General features: G+C 45.0%; 1 protein-coding gene across 6 annotated transcripts in view; it reads right to left on the bottom strand.

The window, feature by feature from the left end:
* SMARCA2 (SWI/SNF related, matrix associated, actin dependent regulator of chromatin, subfamily a, member 2) overlaps nt 1-24,161 on the bottom strand; it is a 177,221-nt gene that overhangs the window by 54,401 nt on the left and 98,659 nt on the right. For all 6 annotated transcript variants that reach the window (XM_027614886.2, XM_027614889.2, XM_027614890.2 and 3 more), the window contains 3 exons: nt 19,210-19,437; nt 15,582-15,659; nt 10,620-10,838 (listed from right to left, as the gene is read on the bottom strand). In XM_027614886.2, coding sequence (XP_027470687.2) covers nt 10,620-10,838; nt 15,582-15,659; nt 19,210-19,437 — 525 coding nt within the window. The remainder of the gene's footprint in view (nt 1-10,619; nt 10,839-15,581; nt 15,660-19,209; nt 19,438-24,161) is intronic.

Here is a 24,161-nt window from a genome sequence, read left to right as displayed (position 1 = left end):
AAGACAGCCCAGTGTGACAACCTCCCTGAGAGCAAGGGGAGAAGTTGAGGCCAGATGGCCCTGTGTCACAGACCACGTTGAAGTGGTTTTTTTTTTTGTTTTTTGTTTTTTTTAAGAGAGCGAGCGAGAATGAGAGCATGAGCAGGGGGGAGAGGCAGAGGGAGAGGGAGAGGCAGACTCCCCGCTGAGCAGGGAGCCCGATGCAGGGCTCGATCCCAGGACCCTGGGATCATGACCTGAGCCTAAGGCAGATGCTTAACCGACTGAGCCACCCAGGGGCCCAGAAGTGTTTGAGTTTAACTGCACTTATAATAGGAGGCTGCTGGAGGGTTTTATGTGGTGGGGGTGGAGGTGAGGTGGGGGGTAGGGGGCAGTGGTGGGGGCATGCCGGGGAGTGGGAGTAGTGGGTAGGGGGTGACAGGGAGTTGGTATTTGCTTTGGAAAGTTCACCCTCTGACCTCTCTGGGTGGCCACCTGAACTGTTATGAACAAGAGAAAAAGTCATCCTCCACAACGCCAGGAATCTGCAAATATCACATTCTGCAGCACCGAACTCCCTGCATCTCCTTTTCTTTACTCAGAGGTAGAGGATGTGCTGTGCTGTATTTCTCCTGCATGGGGGGCTAGGAGCACGGGTGTGGCTGTCAGAGAGGCTCCGGTCTCCCAGTGGCAGCAGGAGGTGAACTCTATCGCCTTCCCCTTGTGGAGGGGAAGCTGCCCTTCTCTCCTGTGGGAGTCCTGCGACTGGGGGAGGGAAAATCCTAAGTAACGTCCCCAGAGGCAGGACACTGAAACTCTCGCAGAAAGCAGGACCCACGTTGCTTAAACTCTGCTCATTTCTTGAACAGTTCAAGCTGTACAAGTTAGAGCATCTCACAATCTATTTTAATCTCTATTAATTCCCATCTGTGTACACTAGGAGACCTGCTCTTGACAAGCTCTTTAAGGTGGCTAAGTGTGCACTATTATCTCTAATAGCATCTCTCAAATCTGGCTCTTAATTGCACTAATAAGGCGGGCCCCGCTCCGACGGTAAGGAACAGAAACTTGCCAATTAACACCGCGTTCTCCGGTCCGAGCACAGTGCGGCTCAGCCTCCTCCACGTTCGAGAAATGGGTGTCGAGTTGAATCTGCTTTTAAACAGCCTCCACGCATGGACCCACTAACAGGAAAACAGAGGGCGATCATTCTTAAAACCAGAGTACAAAGCAAAAGTCATAGCAGCTTCACATGGTTTTGGAGGTTGTGGAAAGGACCCTGCAATTCAAAGGTAATACAACTCACTCAGCCTGGGAGGCCCAGGACCCCATCCTCAGCTGGTGGCAGGGCCAGGACCCACAGGACCCGGTTCCCGACAGCTGGCCCCCGAGCTCTTCCTGAAGACATGGAGGATTAAGTAGAAGAACGTAGGACGAGAGCTGATAGGTGAGTATGTATAGGCTGGGGGCTTGAGGAGAATAGGCCAGTCCCACCACATATTCAGCAAGCGAACATCTCCTTCTCCTTAATTCCATTGATGAGTGGGGACAGGTGCCTTCATATCTACCCCTTTCCCGTCACCCCAAACCCTGTATTCAAGACACACAATGGAAATATTTTTCCCCCCTCTTTTACTATCACTTATCACATTTACTCTGACACAGCCAGTTTGTTTTTGGAGTCCTTCTTATATGAGCCAGGTTAAATGTTATACATTTAAACCTCAGAAAACTCTACAAAGTACATGCTATTATTTCCCCCCACTTTATAGCAAAAGCTACAAGAGGTTGTACTCGGCACCCAGGGTTACAGGCTCATTATAATTAAAGCTGGGCTTTGAACCCCAGGTCTCAGATTCCAAGGCTTACATTTTTGACCACAATCCTAAGCTACCCAGGTACACAGCCACCTAAGTCATAGTTCTGACACCCACCCAGATGACACCCACCCAGATGTGGACACAGTGATGGTAAAATCATCCTGCCCTGCCTCTAACTTCCTGACCGGCACCCCTCCCTCACCTCCACCATGAATGACATCATTTCTAAATGTATACCTGTATCAAAACATCACATCGTACACCTTAAATATATATACTTTTTTATCTGTCAAGGATAAACAAAAATTTTCTTTTAAAAAGATTTTCTTCCTGCAGCTTTACCGATTAAAGAAAAAAAAAAGTATGGGACAGAAACCAAATCTTGATTCAAAAAAGCAGACATATTTCTAAAACCATCTATTTCTCTGCAGGAGTTGGCTCCACATAAAGATAAGGCGAACTTCCTTGGGCTTGTAAATATTGGTAAGCCTGATCCAATTTCCCATGGTTACTTTCCGTGCCTGAGTTACATTTCCGAGCTGAATCCCTGTTTCAAAGGACAGAACTCGAAACCAGAAATTCCATGCATCACAGTCTTAAAAATTGAGCAAAACAAGTCTCTCCTGCTTCTCAACCTTTAATATTTATTTCAGTTGGCCCTCGGAGGACTGTTTCTTCTACTGAACTTACCCTACTGAATTCTGACAAAAGGGAACACACCAAGGTCCAATCGCTGTGAAAACAATCTAGCCAGTGGATTTAAGAATAAAATAAAAATTGTAGAAAAGTTACCAAAATTTGTTTACTACTGTCAGATATTTCCCCAAACAACTCAAACTCTTGCCACATATCAGTTCAGTACTTCCTTCCTAAAGTACTGAAGAACACGAATTTGGCAAAACCCAAATCTATTTTCTAGGTCCTTAGCTCTCCCTTGTGTATAAAAACGGAAATGCAGCTTGCTAGAAATTTTGCCCCAGTAGATCGGATGACCCAATTTTAAAAGCTAAAAATGCCATTTGATAAAAGAAAAAAAAAAAAATCAATGTTTATGTCTTATAGCAAAAAGCAAAGAAAGATTATTTAAAGTGACAAAACAAAAGCAGCAAAATATTAAAGGCATTCTGCACATTATACTTTTGATGAAGAATCGTGAAAACCAAAACCAACCAACCAATCTTGTCAGTGTAAGATATTTTAGGAGAAAGGGACGTTTCACAGAATCACAGATGTTCTCAGCTGGGATTACAGCGAGGAGTTTCCAGCCCCCATCTCTGATTTCAGGCTGGATTGTACTGAATCCAGCCCAAACACAGGAGACACGTCTTCAGATGGGTGACAAGATAGTTTGCTATTTCTCATTGTGTATTTCAGCATAATTTCAAATATTGTGTTTGAGATACCAATTTCTTTAAACTTTCTTGGTACTTTTTCCAGTTCTTTGTGACTACCTCTCCATGGATGTCTCTGCCTCTTTCCCATGCAGGTTTTGGCACAGGCTTCTGGTGACGGAAAACCAACCAGGGGATCTTATCCTGCTATTTGCATCCTGGTGTTATGTAGCTTTTTAAGATGCCCCCAGGTAAATTCCCTTGAGAAGTGTCGCATTTTACTTACTGATTACCCCCACTACTGTATGGTTTAAGACTCTCTTACTGTTTCCTCTACTTCGAGCTCTGGGAAGGAGAATCTCCCCAAATCCTTTGAGTGGTCAGGAGACAGGACCAGGAGGTTGCCACTTGGGCACAGAAATTGTGGGGAGCTTGGGCTCTTACCTGGTTAACAGACTAGTTGAGGAAAAAGAGGGTACTCTCTGGGCTGCCCTTCCTCGAGGTCCCTCTCAAAATCCTAAACCTTCTCAAATCAGCTGCATCTATCCCTAGATTCAAAGATGGGAGGAAACGAGTCTTACCACCTTCACTTCGGCACCTTGGTTTGGGGCCCAACTGCAAAAACAGAGATAACTGCCTTCATCACCAGAAGCTTCTACAGGATACCTAAAAAAGCATCCCCCTCTTCATGTAGGAGGACCACACAGCGAGACACCAGTGAATAAGAAGGACCTTTCCAAATTACAGTTTTGAGATGTCCGCATCCATTGTGACACAAAAGCGTACTCTTCAAAGTTCGTTCGGCAATTAAATATTATACAGAACACATAATTTAGTTTGCATTCCAATTATCTTCCAGTGCTGTAGGGTATAAATCACTCACTCGGCAATTAAATACGTTCTGCGGTGTCACTAAATGTTTTAAGGGAGGGAAGGATTCTAAAGTTGGCAGAAGGACCAAAGGAACAGGAAGAAGAGAAAAAGCAAGTACTCCAGAATTCACCCTTAGCCCAGCTTTTAGCTTTGCAATCCCCCCGATTTTATGGAGCCCCTTGCCCCCGATAATGATTACAATACTGGAGACATCCCAGACAGTGCACATGTGGTTGGAGCTAAACAGAAAAACCTGTCCCCCTGGACTCATCAGACGGCTGCCAATTTAGGCTGACGGAATGCCTGCTCTCGCACATAAAGACACAAAGATATTTTTCCAAGAAATTATCCACACCAGCCAATTATTGTGTATGTGCAAACACACACACACACACACACGGTATGTGGTGGAGCACGGTTATCACCTTGAGTTCACCATGGGAAAAGCTCTGAAATGCTCATGGATATCATCTTTTTATTTTAAAAACTACATTCATACTCTCTTTTACACTTTCTAAAGGCACCATCCCCTGTTCAGGGGGGCCCCCCACTGCCTTCAGAAGGATTAGGATAAAGTTGGTATGCAAAAAGGAAAAAAAAACACCAAATGATACCAGCGCTTTCCAAAAACGGATTTGTGAGCCCACCACCATCAGACAAGCAGTCTAAATCAGGATTTGTGGAGGGAGAGAGGAGTTTCCTCAATTTCAAAGGCTCTTTGCAGTCGACAGCGATGCCTGGGCGACAGAACTGCCATAAGCCACAGGGCTGGACCCTACGACCGGGCCACATGTGTACAGGAAGTTACTCCATATATGTGACAGGAAGGCGGGGCCGAGTGCCTTCTTTCTTGGTGGGAGTAAGGAGGGAGAGAGGTAAGAGGTCAGGCCTGAGGATATTACCACCTGTTGTATAATCAAGAATTTGTCTGGTCTTTGTCCTTGGTTGCTGGCACAGAGCTTCTAAAGCCCTTGGAATTTCCTGAGTGGTGGCGGTGTCTTTGTGATGCTAATGAGGTGACCAGGGAGGGCCCCTAGAGGGCTTCAGGATGGGGGCTGTCACCAGAAGGACCAACCACTTGATGGGATGGTTGGGCTGTGGAGCCAGGCGGACCTGGGAGGAGTGGGCGGCTGGAGGGGGAGTCTAATCACCCAGCTGATGATTTTACTTTATTTATTTTTTTCCAGTGGATGATTTTAATCATTTGTGCCTACATGGTAATGAGCCCTGGATAAAAACTCGGGACACTGAAGCTCACTGGTGCTTCCTGGTTGGTGAAAGGGACTGACGTGTCAGGAGGGTGATTCGAGGAGGAGAGGACAAGAAGGGGTCTCTGTCTGCCTCTTAGACCCCACCCTGCGCATCTCTTCATTTGCTGGTCCTTCTGACTGTAATAAAACTGTAACCACAAGCAGAGCTTTTCTGAGTTCCATTAATCATCACAGCAAATTACTGAACCTGAGGGGGTCATGAGAAGCCCTGAATTTATAGCCCGTCAGTCAGCAAAGCAGGTGGCCTGGGGGCCCCCAGAGTGCGGCCGGTGGGTGAAATAAGCACCGTTTTGTTGGGGCCTGAGCCCTTTAACTTGTGGGGTCTGTACCAACTCTGGGTAGTTAGCGCCAGAAGTGAACCCAGTTGGGGTTAAAATGGAATACTTGCCCGTGAGGGTCCAGTGGTGCATTTGGGGGGGGTGGTGGTTGCAAGAAGCTAGAGGAATGAGACCCTAAAAGTGCCCAGAGGTAGACTTTCTGTGAAGCTAATAAAGTGCAAACTTCAGGACTTTCACCTGATACGCTCCTTCTAAGGCTCTTGGAGGGTCCCCCACGATATGTTCATACGGCTAGATACAATGTGCCAAAGCTAGACATTTTCGTCTTGCTTGTGTTAAAAAGCTCCCTCACCGGGGCACCTGGGTGTTGAGTCATTAAGCATCTGCCTTCAGCTCAGGTCATGATCCCAGGGTCCTGGGATTGAGCCCCGCATCTGCATCCGTCTCCCTGCTCATCGGGGAGTCGGCTTTTCCCACTCCCTCTGCGCCCCCCCTTGTTCACGTGCGCTCTCTCTCTCTCTCTCTGATAAATAAAATCTTTATCAAAAAAAAGCAAAAAACAAAACAAAAAACCCCCCAAAAACCTCCCTCACCCACCCAGCCATCAGATTCTAGAAACTTCAGTCTTGACAACCCCCTGCTGGTGACTCTGCCATTGTTGAGCAACGGGGCTAGACTCTCTTGCGTGGTCTCACACAGCGTGAAGAAAGCAGCCAAGACTTTGCAGATCCTCAAGCAGGGCACAGAAGAGCTGGGACACAACGACAGCACCAGAGGGCCCTGGGGTCCTCATGAGACTTCAGAAAAGCTGCCAACTGGAGGAGCCAGAACCCCAGACTTCAACAGCACAAACCATGGAAATCTCCCAGGGAATGAGATGGGACCAGATGCATGCTGAGACCTCCAGGGACAGGCAGACCGGTAGCCCTGCGCTGAGCCCAGCAGCGACCCACAGGACAGGGGGGAACCAGGGCACCAGCCCCTGAGGCCACGATGAAACCCTAGCTCCTACCATTATCCAGATGCCACTTGGGAAGGAAGATGGGACAGCAGGCCCCAGGAGAGGAGAGAAACAGCCCGTGGGATACTTGAATGCTGCCCTGACTACCCCAAAAAGATAAGTTAACTCGAGACTGGCTAACACCAAAGAAACCGAAGTTTCCCTCAATGGAAAACAGGGATTTCAGAATAACTTTAAAAAACTTTTTTTTTAATTAAGCTGTGTTTGAAATTGTGATCCTTCTCATTTAAAACAACATTACGAATTACAGAAAAATTTCAAAATCTTCCAACGAAACAGATGGTCTAAAGGTCACTGTGGGAATTTTTAGCATAATACGATTCTAAAATAAAACCTGTTTGTGATAAAACCATAATACAATGTTCAGAGAACAGAGAAAAGTGGCCATATCACTTAAATTTAGCCTAAGTGTTCTGGGGTGGAGACTGCTAGCTAGTCACCAGAATCTTATTTTCCTGGGCTGACGGCCAGACCGCATTCCCTGGTCTCCCTTACGACCAGCGTGGCTGCACCACCGAGCTCTAGCCCATGGACCGTGAGCGGCAGTGATAACGGAACCAGGGCGGGCCTGGCCCGTCCGAACCCCACGCCCGCCACTCTGTGCTGTCTTCCCCACTTCCAGCTCGCTGGGAAACTGATGAAGAAGCTGGCAGAGGCTCCATCAGCCTGGGCTCTGGAATGGCCACGTGGAGAGCCAAGGCCACCACCAACCAGAAACACTCACCTTGGGCTTTTATGTGGGCAAGAAAATTCTACTCGTGAGTAGGGCATGTTTAGGTCCAGCCGTTGCAGCCGTGAACGTGACGCTAGGACATACTCTTCCACATCCATCTGGTGCTAATTCAATGTGGCAGCCAATGAGCGCTTCCTATTTGCACACGGAATTCCTAAGTTCTAACAAGATCCACCTTCCCCGGTACTAGGAAAGCGGGCGTGTGGGCAACTACCAAGAAATGGCAGGAAACTGCATTCCGAGCTGGGACCGAGGAACGAGCATGGATGTGTGAGGGCTCAGAGGAAGTTCGACTGCGCTCTATTTGTGAAGGTGTCACAGATGCGGTGGCAATGGAGCTGGGCCTTGAAGGATGAGAAAGGTTCAGCAGAAGGGGGAGGGGTGGGGAAGTGCATTCCGGACTGACCACAAGTCCTCAGGTTTGATCCAGTGGGATGTGATGCTAAACACAGAAGAAAACAGGGTTCTGTTCACCCCAGGAAGCAGAAGCAAGGCCAGCGAGGGACAGTGACAGGGAAAGAGGAATCTGTTCAAAGCGGGGAGGAACTAACAGTCAGGGCTGACCACAAATTGGAGGCGCTCTGCAGACAAAAAGGCAGCGTGTCTCCTTGAGGGATGGCCAGCCTCTTGGCACGGGGGCTGCGGAGACTGTGGTGTGGGCACGGGATGGGGAGCTGCTCCATTCAGCTGCCTTCCAGCTCTGGGATTCTGTGCATCGCCGAGGCCTCTGCCAAGCAGGCTTTGTACAACATTGCCAGGAGAAAAGAAGAATTATTTTAGCCCCGTCTCAGCATTTCTTACACGACAGGCTTTGCCATATTCCCTTTCAAGGCTGGGTTGGCCGGGTCTATGCAACACACTCAATCATAAGCCAGTAGAGAACATCTCTTCATGTCCAGGCTCGTGAAAACCCCTTGAATATAATGTTATTATCCGAAAAGCTTGCTAGGCTGCTATTGAACAGGACTGCTGCTGGCGAACAAGAAAAACAAAAGACAGTAAGCATCTATTTTGAATGCTTAGGCCATGTCCTGACTGAGGGTCCCGGCTGACTGAGTCACTAGCTCCTTCCAAATGCAGACAGACCATTTTCAAAAGAATGGATCACAAAAAGAGGTACTACAATAGAGCTGTGCTGAGAACACTTCTGTCCTTCCCAGGTGTCTCTGTATCTCACAGGACACCTCAGCATGAACATTCTATTATACTATAAATGCAAATTTCACAGTGTTGTTTTGAAAAACAAACTAGTTTTCCATTTTTAGACGTGTATGTTAGAGGTCAAAGAGTGTCTACTGGATCACTAGGAAGAGAAAGGCTATCCCAACATTATGGTCAACGAGTCAATGTCTACTTTCCTCTTAAAAGTTACAATTTCATTTTGCAAACATTCCTTGGGTCCCTACTATGTGCTAGGCACTGCTATTCATTAGTGACAGACACTGAAGGAAAAAGAACAAATGAGGTATTCTAAACCTGAAAACTTTCTAAGATCCGTGTTATTTTTCTTTTTTCTTTTTAATAAAGATTTTATTTATTTATTTGACAGAGAGAGCGAGAGAGCACAAGCAGGGGGAATAGTAGAGGGAGAGGGAGAAGCAGATGCCCCACGAAGCAGGGAGCCCGATGCAGGGCTTGATCCCAGGACCCCAGGATCACGACCTGAGCTGAAGGCAGACGCTTAACCATCTGAGCCACGCAGGCGCCCCTCCATGTTATTTTTCTTAAAAGCGTTTCCCAATGGTTATTTTAAAAATGGTGAGTTCAGCCACAGTCTTGCCTAAAAGACAAGGTGATTTTGCTTGTAATATCTGCAGATTCTACTTATAAAGATTGACTTTCCATGTTGGCCTGGATGGTTGTATCATCTGCTGTATAGGACTCCAGGTACTCAGTTTATTGCTTAAATAAAAGAGAAAGGGAGAATTTTCCTGAGCTCAGAAATGATTATTAAACAAACACAAAACTCTTCACATTACAGAATGAATCTTAATTATACAGCTACAACCTCACAACTGGGAAACAAAAGAAATTCATAAAACCATGCTCTGGGGCCACGGGGATATTTGGATATGAGAGTAAGACAGTCGCACAGAGGAAGTTAGATTTCACATGCCATTGTTCAGCCATAAATATGAGCAATGCTCTTCTTTTCTCAGTCTTTTCAAAATTCAGGTCACGTCTCTCTCATCATAGAGCATCCTGAGTAAATCACATCTCAAGTGGTGCCAAGATCTATCTGCCTTTGATAACCGATCTCAAAATCCTTCCCGTTGCCTTTCTACCCACCTACCTACTTATGTGCTGGGTCCTAAAGCCATGTTTCACAAAGCTTGGGAATGGCATTCCCTTTCGATAAAATGAACAACTCACAACAACAGCTTCTATTTTGTTTGGTTTTCAACCCAACGGAGCTGACTATTTCCAGTGCACATTTACTGGTCCTGCCTGGAACGAGGGTCCCAGATTGCTGTCACCACCGGTACTAAGTCTGCTCCCAGTGAGGAAAAGTGGGGCAAAACCTTCAAATGCAAGATTCCCACCGGCCGTGGCATTCAAGCACGTCACTCCTAGGGGCATTGCGATATTTCTATGCTCCCCAGGCAAACATTCTGAGATTTCATTCCCCAGTCAAGATGAGAAATCAACATTTTCCAAAGTTGGGGGGGACCCCAAACTACAGAATAACATTTCCAAACTTCGGTAACCCCAGTCTGTGCTTGCGATGGACAGATCACAGTAGCCAAAACTGGGCACACAAATGCTCCAGCACTCACAAATTCTTATTTCTAGCCAGCTGTGTGATCCTGCAGTCACTGAACCTCTCTGGGCCACAACTGCTTTGTCCCTAAAACCAAGAGAATACAAAGACACCTTCCAGCTCTAATTTCTTTGGGTCTAGGAAAAAACAATGCAGCTAGAAAATACTACTGTCTCAACTCTCTCTGCAGGCCTTGGAAAACTAAAACTCCAATTCAAGACCAGGACATTGAGGGGGAACAATTAAAAAGATCTCTCAGGTCCCCTTGCACATTTTGATCCTAACTCCGACAGTGAGGCATGACCAGGCAATTGGTCATAAAACATCAGCGGGCCTCATTGCTTCCAATGGCCAATTCTGCTCTCGCAAGACATTCCTCCTTATATATCAAGGCCCTGCCTTGAAATGCAAAGAGGCCATGGCAACAGCCAAGCGACCTTCCCTGTGTTCAAGAGCCCCTTCTGCTTTCGCTGGCCACTGGTCCCTGGGCTCCCGATTGCGCAAGAACAGGAGCATCCACCTGGCAAGGACAGGTAAGGAAGCCACACCTACCCTCAGCCACTGCTTCTCCGTGAGGGCATCGCTGTAGTCCACGTCCCGGCGCTGGCGAGACCCCCTGCCAAATATCTTCTCCTCCTCTTCTTCACACGTGAGCCGTTCTACTTCGGCATCATCCTTAATAATCCAGGAGGGCAGCTCATCTTCCTCCATTAAGCGGGGCTTACGCTTCGGGTTCCGGGCATCCTCCCTCCGCCGGTCCATGTCCATACGCTGGAGGTATTAACAAGAGTTTCACCAGTGGGAAAGGGGACTCGGCACAGGATCAACCTCACAGCACACAAAACGTTCACAAGTCACCCCCCATGGTTTCAGGGTCACTTTCTGCTTTTCCCATAAAGTCTCTCGATCCTGGCTGACGTGTTCTAGCTCGTTCCTCAAGCACCCTGTCTCCGCAGAAGATTCTGCAAGGTAAAGTCTCTTCCCTCCCTCTGTACCCCATCTTTGAAATTCATGCATGGAAAATACACTCTAAAAATTCCTGTACTTAGTCTGTGTGTGTGCAAAGCTCTCCCTTTAAGTCATAGCGAGGAAAGTCCAATTGGGGATGTATTTAAAAAATATGAGCCCTGGAGATATAATTCACTGCTTCCCTGGCATAAAAGTACTCCTTAAGCCTATAAAAGAGAAACTTCATTAAGAAGACTTCCTTTTACTCAATAGGGCTCATGCTTTTAATTAAACAACCAGGAAACAAAGTCAGCACCCCAAGTGTCACCACAGATCAGCCACCCTCGGACTCAGACATGTGGGTACATTAATGGCTTAATTAGTCATTCGGCCACGAAGGTATTACATTTTTGGTGCACTGTGGGCTCCGTGAGAGGGATGTCCTTCAACTCTTTAGCTTTTAAGAAGTTTAGCTCTTATGAAAATACTATCATGCCAGAGAAGACGGTCAGATGCAATTTCATCTTAACTGATAAGGTTATAAGTAAAGTGTCTCCCTTTCATATATTTTCATAGATTCCCAAACGCCTAAGCCCCCACCTCTTGCTTTCTCTTTAAAAATCCAGTGCACTTGTAAGTAAGGTAAGTGCCACACACTCGGCTTTAACCTGTAATTAAACAACCCGCTAGCTTTAAAAAGCAAATAAAACCTCCACTGAATTGCTGCATACGTTAGTTATATAAGTATATATAGATATATACATTGCTAGCTAGATGTACTATTGCTACAGTCGAATAGACCATGAACCATTCAATGATTTACCTTGCCCTTTTCTTCCTTCGGATCTACCGTATTGAAACAGGGATTCAACGTTACTTTTTCACAAGAACTAAAACTGGCAACCAAAGGTAAATGAAATTTCTATTCAAATCCAAACTTGACCTCTAGGATCCACATAAAAAATTCAAGTTCAAAGTCCCTTAAACTGCACTCACACTTTTTTTGGAAATCATTATATTCCCAACATGGGGCAGGCCTGCAGCATGGGGAGCCCAATTCGTCGATAAGTGTGGCTGTCCTGTTCTGTCATGGGCTAGCTGGAGAGGTTGTTCTTAATCCTGACTCCTAATGCTCTGGTATCAGAAATGGGATCTACCAAACTTGCGTTGTTAGCACAGAGAATGCCTTGCTGAATGCAATCTAGAGAGGGGCTTCTTGAAGTGACCTCCTAACAGTTCTTTAGACTGCTAATAAGAAAACAAACAAACCAACCATTTTTTGGTTAACGTAGTCCACTGAGATAACACTTTGATTTTTGGTTTGACCACCACCATTACCTGTACCAAAAACTGTTAAAATGACTTACGCCATGCATTTGTTCACGATTGGGAATGTAAATCTTTCCTGACATAAAAATAAAAAATGGATATAAAAAAATAAAAAGCAAATTGATATAAAATCTGATACAAAAAGTAAATTGCACTTGCTTTTTTTTCCCTTTTAGAAAGGGTTGATGCATTTTTTTTTTTAAATAAGCTTAAAGTTCTGATGGTTGCATCTCTCTCCAGAGATTTCTACTTGCAGAAGATGAGAACAAAATCTGAAGGTGATATTCAAGTAAGTCTAATTCACTATTCAGGTACGACATGAATATATTTGTCTTAAGACCTGATAATAAACGTTGTGCTAACAAGTACAGTTATTTTTAAAACGTACTTCTTGCCTTTGTAGGGAACATAGCAGTTTAAAGTTTCATGCTTGTATGTTATCAAAATGTTTCATATTTGTACCTTGATGTGTCAGAGATCTTTTTAGGTAAAATTCATAGGTAATCAGCATGAAAGATCACTGTTTCTGAAGTCCCATTTTTTAGAAGGGAACAAGAAAAATACTCAAAAGAAAAGTTTTATTTTTAAAGAGACTGCTTGATGTGAGTTATTTAACTACAATGTCCATGGTAAATCAAATCACAAGCTTATATTAAATTTTTACAGAGAACTTTTTTTTAATAATAAGGGATAAAAAGTTTAAATAGATGAAATCCAAATCTAGCTCACATTCCATTCTTGTGTCTCACTGAACTTTTTCATCAGAGTAGCTGGCAAGGATTCAAATTTGATTTCCTGCCCCCTGGTGGAGGTGCTAATGCATAGTGAATTGGCCAAAGGCAGCCCGCTGCTTAGATTAAAAACAAAAAAACAAAAAAACACCAAACCAAACCCCAAATTTGTATAATTCCAAAATGAAAAGTCAGCCATTGAGAAACAAGCAGAATAAGCCCCAAATTGAAGTGCCTACCAAAAAGTGCTCCCTTTCCAGCATCACTCGTTCTAAACCTGTTCTTTGCATGATAAAATACTCCCAAATTAAAAGAAGGCTGGGCCTTGGCCAGACATTCAGTCCCCCCCCCCCCCCCGGCCCCTGAGGCTTTCAATTTCTGCAAATACCCAGCCCAAAAGTCAGAAAAGAGAAGTACTCCCCCCCCGCCCCCCACCACACACACACTTCGGGGCTGTTGATGGAAATCTCCATCTCTGGGCCTAATCTAATTTGTATAATGACAGGCAGCTTATCCGTTCTTGGGCCTCAAGAGTACCTGAGGTGGTGGCGGTGCTGCATTATTGCCAAGCAGTGAGCAGCCAGGGAAGCTGAGGGCCTTTTGCGCCCCCCGCCCCCGTGTTCCCCAGGAATCTACATTTTAATAAGTTCCTCAAGGAGAGAAAAGATGTCTGCTTCCTATGTATATCTCCAATGTCCCTCGGTAGAGAACAATCTATAAAGGGGGTGACCAACAGTTTGAGTTAAGAAATCTCGGTTTCAGGAACACCTTACATGGGCCATACTGTTATATGACCCCGTTGCATCAGTTTGATCCAAAATGGCCCAACCCGGGGAAGGTGGTGCACAGGAGGTCGAGAGGGAAAGTACACATTCCAGGCTAGGAATTATTCCCATGGCTACCTAAAACTTCCCTCAGAAGGAATTAAGTGTCTTTTTCTCTTGAATCGTTATGTGTGGACACAACGACTGTTCCCTAGACAAAAATTACAAAATCACACACACACACACACACACACACACACACACACACACACACGTAAGCCTCCACACAGCAGGAGCTCCCTTCTCAGACTGTCTATGCTAAAAAGACAGAGAATGCAAATCCTGTGGGTCCTATCTGGGCCAGGGGTCCTGTTTTGTTTGACCTGCAGCATCAGATCATAATAAAAAACTGAATTTAGCCACAAACATTTTGAAATCCAGAGTTGCACATGAAAAACCTACATTTCCAGCTTCTCTTGGCCATTTGGAATTCCTGGCTATGTGGGGCTTGGGGCCCTGTCCCCCTTAGACAAGGTTACCAGGTTACCACCGCTACCCACCCACCCCTCCACTCACCTCACTCCTGCACACTGCTTGACTGACACCTGAGGGCATTCACACTGGGGGGCCTCTGATGTGGGGGCTGTGCAGCATTCAACCACCTGAGTTACAGTTCACATTTATTCACTCATTCCGTCATCAGACTAAATGTCAGAAAGATCAACATGAATGACAGTAGTGGAGGGAGGCTTGCAACTTTCTGTGTCCTGATCCATGCTGACATCTTCACAAGGTCCAACATTTTGCCGGCATTCATTCAATCAGTATTTGTTAAGCAAATACTGATTTCTGAGCATCGGGGAAGCAGAGATAAATAGTTACGAACATGCCTTAAGAATGCAGTAAAACATCACTCCTGAGGGCCTCCTTCGCTCGCCAAGGGGCTTGTTTCTGCACGTCCTGACCTTGTGGCAGGCGACACATGCAAATCAAATGCAGATTCCAGCAAATTACACATGACTACCGACGTAGCGTGGAACGTCAAGGTTGAAACCATGGATGTTAAAGCCTCAAATGTCAAGGTCCTTTTCTATCTGTCCGGACCAGTGAAATCCCAACCAATTTCAATCTTTCAGTGAAGGCTACACCGTGATGTGCTTCTGGAAGGTTCCTGCACCCTTAAGCAGGCTCTCTTTACCATTAAGGAGAGGGATGACCCTATTGTTTGGCTGCTGTCCACCTACCCCAGAGGGAGCATATTTGTTGGGATCCAGTAGGAAGACAGCGAGGGAGTGGCTACAAACTACCTAGAGAAGCCAGGCAGGTTTCCTGAACGACGGCTTGGAGTGAGAAGTGAGCTGGGAAGGGGGCGGCAGGTGGGGGGCGGGGGTCTGTGGCAGAGCTGCAGACCACATGGCCTGGCCAGAGGGTACAGCTGCTACCGAGCCCTGGCCAACTGTTTCCATATAGAGACGTGGGCCTGGTATTGCCCCATTCTCCTTTTTCAAGAGAAGCCAGAAATCAGGATTCTTTTTATGTTGGCAACAAATTTGAAATTAAAAAAAAAAAAAAAAACCACCGCGTGGGCCAAACAAAATATGCCTGCAGGCTAAATTCAGCCAGTTTGCAGCCTCTGAACTGAAGGAAAGGCACAGGCTTCACAAATGAAATTCTGCTAGGGCACGCAGGCTCCAGACATCTCGAGTTAATAGAGAAAGGTGCATGAGTTCCTATGATATTACCATGAAGAGATCAAATTCTTCTTCTCGTCGAGCAATCATTTGGTTCAGAGTCTCGTCGTCCGGCACTTCATCTTCTTCCTGGAGTCAAGAACACGATGACTTAACAGACATTAAGGGAGAGCTTGGACAAGTGGGGTGAGGTATGAAGGAGTCAAGTAGGTCTGTCCTGCAGACCACAGGGGTCTGTTTCTCCAGCCAGAAAGAAGAGGGAAAGGTCACTGGGTGTAGTATTTGCCATCATTATTTTACAAGCTATTCAAACCATCTTTCCCTGAGCAAAATCAGTTTAGAAAGGAAACATGGTACACGATGAGAAATCCTGGGCTTTTTTGGGTGTGGATCTTGATTCCATTACTTCTAAAACAAAGATACTTAAGGGCTCCCTGCCTCAATGACCTAATCTGTAAAATGGGTGTGACATTTACTTGGAAGAGAAGTTGTAACATTTAAGTATGGAAATGCACAGGGGAAAGTGCCTAACATAAATCCCTTTAATGCTATTAATCTCAATCCACATACAAGGGCTTACTTTCAAAGCCTTGAAAAAAACCACAAATAGGTGAAAGTTTGTGACTAGGCACAGAGCAAGACCTTAAAAATCATATAGACAGGTCAAATACAGAGCCTTTAAGATAGGTTCAATCAGTGTCTTTCAGAGGGAATTAATGTGCTAATGGTTAAAGCTGTGGATAGGACAACTAAGAATGTATCCGTGACAAACCCCCCATGAAATACCCTCAATTAAAAAAAAATTAAGTGAAATAGAGAAAGCAAGTACACAAGGGTTAACATTTTCATTTTATATTGTGTTAGACCAAGGCACATGCTCTCTCTGCAAATTCCTCAGAAACCAAGTTCTCCAGCTTCCTAGAAATGCAGTGACTTCCACACTTAAGAAAAACATGATTTTATAAAGTTGGGCAGAGGCTGCAGAACTTACCTTCCAAAATTATTTTTATCATATGCTGGCTAAGCGTGTTAAAAATCGAATGGAGAATTTCAGTGTATTAGCAGAAGGAGGAAGGAGGAAACCCAGAACTTCAAACATCCAGTTTCCCAAATTATACATTCAAAACGAGGTACCTTGTTCTAGAAACAGTATGAGTGTAAGAGCGGCTTAAATGAGATAACTCGGGTGCTTCCCAAGATAATGTCTGAAGCGCTATGTTAGAAATGAATGCATTTCCATAAAGCAAAACTCTAATGATTCAAGCTAATAATCACTTCTAAAAAGCTTTCTATTCTAGTTCATCTCTAGACTGATTAAAGTCAATTTGTTTTAATATTACATTTCATCTGGCAAAGACTAGCTGGCAGGGGGCTGATACTTCACCATACAAAGAATCTGGTTAATGGATCCTTTGGTGGAAAGGTGCCCTGCTTTGTCCACTCTATACCCAGAACCCCATATTATCCCCTCAATGTCTATGCAACAGGGGGCTTGGACTTCCCCATGCCCAGGATGAAAAGATTCTCTTGTAAACTGGCAAGAAGTCTGCCTGCAGGAGCCTGACCTTCCCGGAAACCAGAATGTCTGGGAGGTGGGCTAAATCTCTTCCTGGGCTCTTTGTGCCTTAGTCCTTTGTGGCCTGTCAACTGCGCAGGTTGTGGCCTCAATATTTGGTACCACAGCCCTGGACGGCAGTCTATCAGCATCCCCAAACATCTTCACATGCCGACACAGGCCACCCAGAAAATGGTGCCATGTCTGACACACCCATAGCCTGGAAGGAGTGTGGAGCCCCAGCAAGGCTGCTGGTAATGAGCAGCAACTGGCAAGGGACTCCACTCCAGCCCCCCCGGTGGCCCCCAGGCCTGGGAGACACGGACATCTCCCCACAGCCTAGGAGGGTTGAAAAGCACCAGGCCACCTTGCACCCCATCTAACCCGGGCCAGCTTCTTTCACAAGCCTACACACGACAAGTTAAGCAAAAACACAGTGGAGGCCTTGGGTCACCTGCTTTGTGAACATATATATCACGTACCACCACCACCCCCTTTTCTTCAATTTCCAGGGACGTAAACAATAACAACAACAACAAAAACACCCGAAAACCCGATTCTAAATCAGTACCAAATATTCAATTTCAAGAATTGGACCTATATCACATATTCAGTTTTAAGAACCAGAGTGGTGAACTATTCGAGATCAAAATTTTTAAAATGTGTGTCAAGGTATGAATGTATGTACACACCTCTTTTTCATGATTTTAATGAAATCTCACATGTAACTCATCAAATATAGAAGACCGACAAGTTAGGAAGAAGCACCACTAGAAAAGTGCTCTTCAGTGTGCAGAAAGCTTCATTTCAGGATTCATTTAAATATCAAGATCTACTTCACATTTAGACTCGTTTCAGGAAAAAAAAAGTATGCGAGGCTTTTAAAAGAATTTGGCTTATAGTTTAGAGATGATTTAAAAAACATATATCCTACTGAAGGCAAAGTCAAGCTACATCTAATATATGTAATGAAAAGAGTGCTCCATATGACTCCGTAAGGTCAACCCACTCTTCAGTTTACAAATATGGGGACATCAAACCAAAGGTGTCCATCCCAATACAATTTTGTGATAAAGATTGGTGCTGCTATTTTGCACAGTTTTCTATTTTCTAGACTACACATTGGAACTAGGTCTTTTGATCTCTTTCAAATCCATTTGGGTTGAAAATTTAGTACAGTTACCAAAACTGGGGCAATGCGTGGGTGGCTCAGTGGGTTCAGCATTTGCCTTCAGCTCAGGTCATGATCCCAGGGTCCTGGGATGGGATGAAGCCCCAAGTAGGAAATCCCTGCTCAGTGGGGAGTCTGCTTCTCCCTTTCCCTCTACCCGCCCCCGCTCATGCTCTCTCTCTCTTTCTCTGTTCTCTCTTTCAAATAAATAAATAAAATCTTAAAAAGAATTACTAAAACTGGCAATCTAAAAAAAAAAAAACAAATACAAGGGATGACCTGAAGATTCCCCCCGCTTAGAGAAACATAAGCAATGCATTCTTTGAACAATCTTGCCAAGGAAAGAGAGGTTGTTTTTTGTTTGTTTGTTTGTTTTTTTAAACCGGTCACTTTCTGAGCCTTTGGTCAGCTTTTATAGGAAACCTTGAACTGGGGGTAAAAGTCATGCTCTCCAAGTACAAAGTAAATAGGTTAAGATGGCTTGTCGTACAATCATACTGAAGTACTTAATCAAAAGGCAAAAGACAACAGAGGCCCTGGGGGATGGCAGAGAGAAAAGGCAAGGAGGGGCCCTTCCTCCCAGCTCTGTCTGGTCTCATCTGGTTGATTTTGCCCCCCACTCTCCCCCCATGGGCCTGTCTGCAGTTCTGTGCCTGCCCTACAGAAGGCAATATTTACAATACGATCAAGCCCACGCACGGGTTGCATCTCTGGGGAGAAACCTGAAAGAAGCGTGCCCTGGCTGAGCCTCGCGGTCCCTCTAGCAAATGCTTTTAGACACTGGTTTGGGTAACTTTCAGAGGCTTTCTGTGCTCGGGATGGAAGATAGCAGCTAATTTATTCATTTTAATTAACGCCAGCCCAGGAAACTCTTTAAAGAATGAAGAGGTCATTCTTAATCCTTCCAAGACAAAAGGTCACTTTGATTTCATAAACTCGGCTTTCTGTAATACCTCATTTTCCTCTTCGTGCTCCAGGATGGCCTGCAGGAATGCCCTCCGCTCGTGGCTCGAAGACTTCTGATCAAACATGCCCGCCTGGATCACTTTCTGATCTACGTTCAGCTTGTACTTTGCAGCGGCGAGAATCTTTTCCTCCACGCTGTTTACGGTGCACAGTCTCAGCACCCGGACCTCGTTCTGCTGGCCGATGCGGTGAGCTCGGTCCTGTGCTTGCAGATCCTGTGAGGGACAAGGACATGCTGTCAGGGGCCAGTGCGTGCATTAGCTGAGCACGCATGTCGCCTGCCGGAGAGGGGAGTGAGGAGGGTTGTTTAGCCCACCCATACTCATCAAACATTTTGCTTTCATTTTTAACATAGGCAAGCTAGTTCATCCCTAATGGAGGGAAGCTGGGCTCTGATGAGCTCAGTTCACCATCAGAATTAGTCTCCAACTAAAAACAAAACAAAAAAACCCCCAATACATCTGATGTCAGAATTATGTCTTTGATATGACCTACACCTGACCTTAAATTGCAAGGTCATCACGGCTGCTGGTGTCAAGTGTTAAAGAAGATTTTTAAAATAGTCATGAATTATACACACATATGTTACACCATACACACTGTATATACAGGGATTGCTCAGGTGACAGATCTCCTGGGATCTAAACCCACCAAAGATGCGGTCTTTAGTTTGGGGAAAGAAAAGGATTGCTAGTGGAATACTAAATTGATCACATTTTTGGGGGCAGAAATCTGGCACTGTGTGTCGAAAGTGTGAAAACTGGGCTGGTCCCTGACTCCCGAAATTTTACTTCTGGTAATTTATCCTATGGATATAATCATGGATATGCACCAAGATTTGTAAATAAAGGTGTACCTCTCACTGTTAAATATTATTTACAATTTTTTAAAGCAGAATTAAATAAAAAATCAACAATAACAGGTTGGTTAAAAAACTAGTCTTTGTATGTTATGTGCCATATATACTATATGTACAGTATCATACAAATCAATTAGAAATTTAATAACACAAAGCTATAATAAGTAAAAACTACAAGTTACATATGAGTAGGTACATCAGGATCCTGTATGCACATATTTACCCAGACCAAGAAAAGGCAGGAGGGCCACGCCAACAATATTGACATTTCCCAGTAATGAGAGTACAGTCATTATTAAATTTTCCTTTTATTTTCAAATGGCTTAACATTTTTTTCTGCTTTAAACATATATTACTCTTATAAGAAGAAAAAGGTTTTAATGAAATCTTTCAATAAAAACCTTCATAAACCTGAGGCCAAGTTACCTGATTTTAATGCTATACAATAAAACTTTCTCGGTCTGTTACCTTTACTCATTCTGGCCCAGGGGATGGTCTCTGAGCCCAAACTAAGTAGTGGTTTCCATGTGTCCCCCATTGGACCTGTTTCCATTTTTAGGGCAAAAGTCTGTCCCTTGTACCCTGCATCCCTAGCACCCGATTTTGCACAGAGCTGATACTCCACAGCTGTAAGCCCCTCCTGTTGACCAGATGAGTCATGCACGTGACATAAGGCGACAACAGGCCCAAGTCCACCCAGGAGACCTGTCTTTGCTGCAGGGACCTCTATGATTAAATGACTAATGAGGCAAAAACTGCTCCTCAGAAGATGTCTGAATAATATTAAATATCAGACAGCTGAACCATGAACATGGCTGGCACCCATCCAGATTAGATGATTTTCCAAAGAGGAGAAAGTGAGGTGGATAAGTGAAATCCAAAGTTGGGGGCAGGGGTGGAACCCTGAACTTCATTTACAAGACCTTGGTTCAGTCATCTCTCTGAACACAGGCTCACCAGCGTGGTGAGGCAGCGGCCGAGATGGCGAGTTGTGTGCTGTCAACCTCTGGATTATCTTCTAGAACAGGGGTCAGTGAGCTGTTTCTGCAATGGGCCCAAGAGTGAGGATCTATTAATAGTAAATATTCTAGATTGTCTGGGCCAAGAGCAAACACTTAGCAACTGTTCTCACCGAAAGGCTGATTATCATCTTTTTTCTCCATTTTACATTTTTCTACTTAAAAATGGGGAAAAAAAAAACTATTCTTAGCTCACAGATCTTACAAAAGCAGATGGCAGGCCAGATTCGGTCCCCAGGTCTGAGTTTGCTGACCTCTGCCCTAGAAGATGCTGATAAATCACAAAAATATTAAGGTACAGGTGGCCGCAAATATAACAGGCAAGGAAGTAGAGGGTCTGGGGCATCTACAAACGGGGGTAGTAAGTTTGTGAGCCCTCGTGAGCTGGCTGCCAATGAGGTGTTTTGTTCTGTTTCGTGGTGGTGCCAGTGGTGTTTTTTGTGTGTATAAAGCCATGTATCTATTTGGAAAGCAGCAAAAATTAGTGTTTCTAGGCTGAAGAAGTTTATGGAAGGTAAGCCCGAGTCTGTAAGCCAAAATGGGGAGGGGGGCATATACGGTGACCAAGAAATACACGCTGTCGTTATTGGATGGATTCTTCAATACTTCTGAGATTTTAGTGGTCTGATGCTGCATCACACTAAGCAGGTGTGATTGCATCTGAAGACAAGAACATAGCCTGAAAACCTCCAAGGTAACTCTGCAGTTGGCCCTTCTTTCTAAACAACTCAACTCCAGCTCCAGGGGCTAATAATAAGGGTACCAACCCATGTTTCCAATCCACAGTTTGGAAATGAGAGCCTCAGTAATCCCGAGGGATTTTATTGCTAATTCCACATGTATATGTTCCAACTTTACTTCTAACGAGAGCCTCCAATTAGCGACTTATAGGCCTCTATCTTCAATCTGTCAACTTTTGTCAAACAGAACTGCTCTTTGGTTAATATGCCTTAATTTTGACTCAACATGACAAAGAATTACTCAGAACGCTTTTTTTTTTTGCAACGCATGCTGAAACCAACATGGTAAAAAGAGGTCCACAACTTTCGTTTTGGGGACCATGCAACCTTTATGCAGGGGTACTGGGTGGAAAGAGCCCAAAGCCGGATTCATACCCAGACAGACACGGACAAGTTAATACTGACTGTTTTCCTTAAGTGGGAAGTATTTCAAGGACTAGGTATGAAGTTAGGTTTGCAAACTGCCTTGTAGTATCTAGTGAAGTTTGCTGCTTAATGAAAGTTAGTTCTCTTACCTTTCATATGAAAAATCAATATTCACTCTATCACTCTAAGATCACTGACTTCTGAAAATGAAAAAAAAAAAAGGTTTGCCCAAACTAATGGCCACATTTAAGTGACAGACATGAAAAATATGATCAGCCCAGCTGCCCAAATCAGGCGGCAGTGAAATCTACCTAAGGCAGATAAAAATATTTGGAGAAATATATGGCCCACTGCTGGGAACCTGTGGTAAATAAGACCAGAGGAAGTCTGAGGTCCCGTGTGTTTTATTGCCTAAGTTCTAGTTCAAATACAGTGAAAGGTGAATGAATTGTTCGATGCTCATGCGATTTACTTGATTCTGGAGTTCCACCTTTAGTTAATGGTTGTAAGTTTGTGTGTGTGTGTGTGTGTGTGTGTGTGTGTGTGAGAGAGAGAGAGACAGAGAGAGAGAGAGACAGAGACAGAAAGGGGAAGACAGAGGCGGGGAGCAGCAGCGTAGAGGTAGAGAAAGAGAGACAGGCATGGATGTCCCAGCATCCTTTCCCTGGTAAACCGGCTTTTCTAGAGACAGTGAATACTTCTGGCCTTTGGAATTTGCACTGTGCCAATGCAGGTGGTCACCTGAGAAGCCACAGATGTGCTTACCTCCAAAGATAAAATCTAGCGAACCCTCCATTCACCTATAGACAGGCTTTTTTTTTTTTTTTTCCCTCTCAGTAAAGATTTAGGCAGCAGAGATAGGGTGATCAAAACCACACCGAGCACCCTGGGGAGGAGAAGAATCACAGACTCCTCCCCTAGATGCCCAGCAGAGCCTCAGGGCCTGTGGCCCGGCAGCCACTCTCCAAATGTGGGACTGACGCGGAGTTCCCAACAGTGAACAGGAAAACTGCAGGTCTGTCACGGGAGTAAGAATTCCACCTGTGCCCGGGAACGCAACGTGGGATATAAAGATATATAAAATATATAAAAATATTTCCTGAAGACCAGTGGCCGTGGCCTCCCCGAGGCTCGGAACCACTGGTCTAGTCTTGAAATCAGCGCTCCTCAGCTAGGAGAGAAATGACGCAGAATCTCTAGGGAGATTTTGAATGTCTGGAGAAGTCTGGGAAGCACCTGCAAAACAGGGCATGGGGTGGCAGGGAATGGGAAGCAGGCGTGCGTGCTTTTTTTTTTTTTTTTTCACAAGCTCTCTCACCATTCTGTGCAGCCCAAGACTCTATTCCCTGCCTTAAATGAATGCCGTCCGTAAGCCTTTTCGTCCCAGGCTCCACCGCGACCCAGTGAGAACACTACTACTCTGCGTGTTTGCAGTGGAGGAAACCGAGGCGCAGGGAGCAGCCCGGGGAAACTGATGTTCAAGTCACATTCATATGGGGGAGCTGCAGTTTTCCTTTCTCCTATTTTGAATTCACGTGTGCTTCAAAATGAATCAAATCCCGACACACAGCATTCTACCCAATTTTGCACAAGCAGGTGACTGTCTCCCCGCACCACGGAGGCAACCACGGGGGAGCCACAAGGGACCTCTTCTCTTGGGCTTTTTCAATCATCAAAGCAATCCTATAAAAAGGGTAACTGTAAACTGACCTGGCTCAAAGAACTTAGTAGTAGATGCTCCACGGGATAATCTTTGATGGCGATTTTAAACAAAACACACAGACCAAAAGACAAACTACTATATACGAATTGTTTGACCTTCAGGAACTTACTTACAGCTTCTGGGGACTCATTTTCCCTGACTGGAAAGGTGCATCTAGTGATGTTAACAACCTCACAGCGTTGTGAAAACGGAATGAAGTGATGCACATAAAGAGGCTGGCGCAGTTAGGGTC

Source organism: Zalophus californianus, chromosome 13, assembly GCF_009762305.2.
Source record: "Zalophus californianus isolate mZalCal1 chromosome 13, mZalCal1.pri.v2, whole genome shotgun sequence".
NCBI classification, from domain to species: Eukaryota; Metazoa; Chordata; class Mammalia; order Carnivora; family Otariidae; genus Zalophus; species Zalophus californianus.
This window is presented reverse-complemented; position numbering and strand designations above follow the sequence as displayed.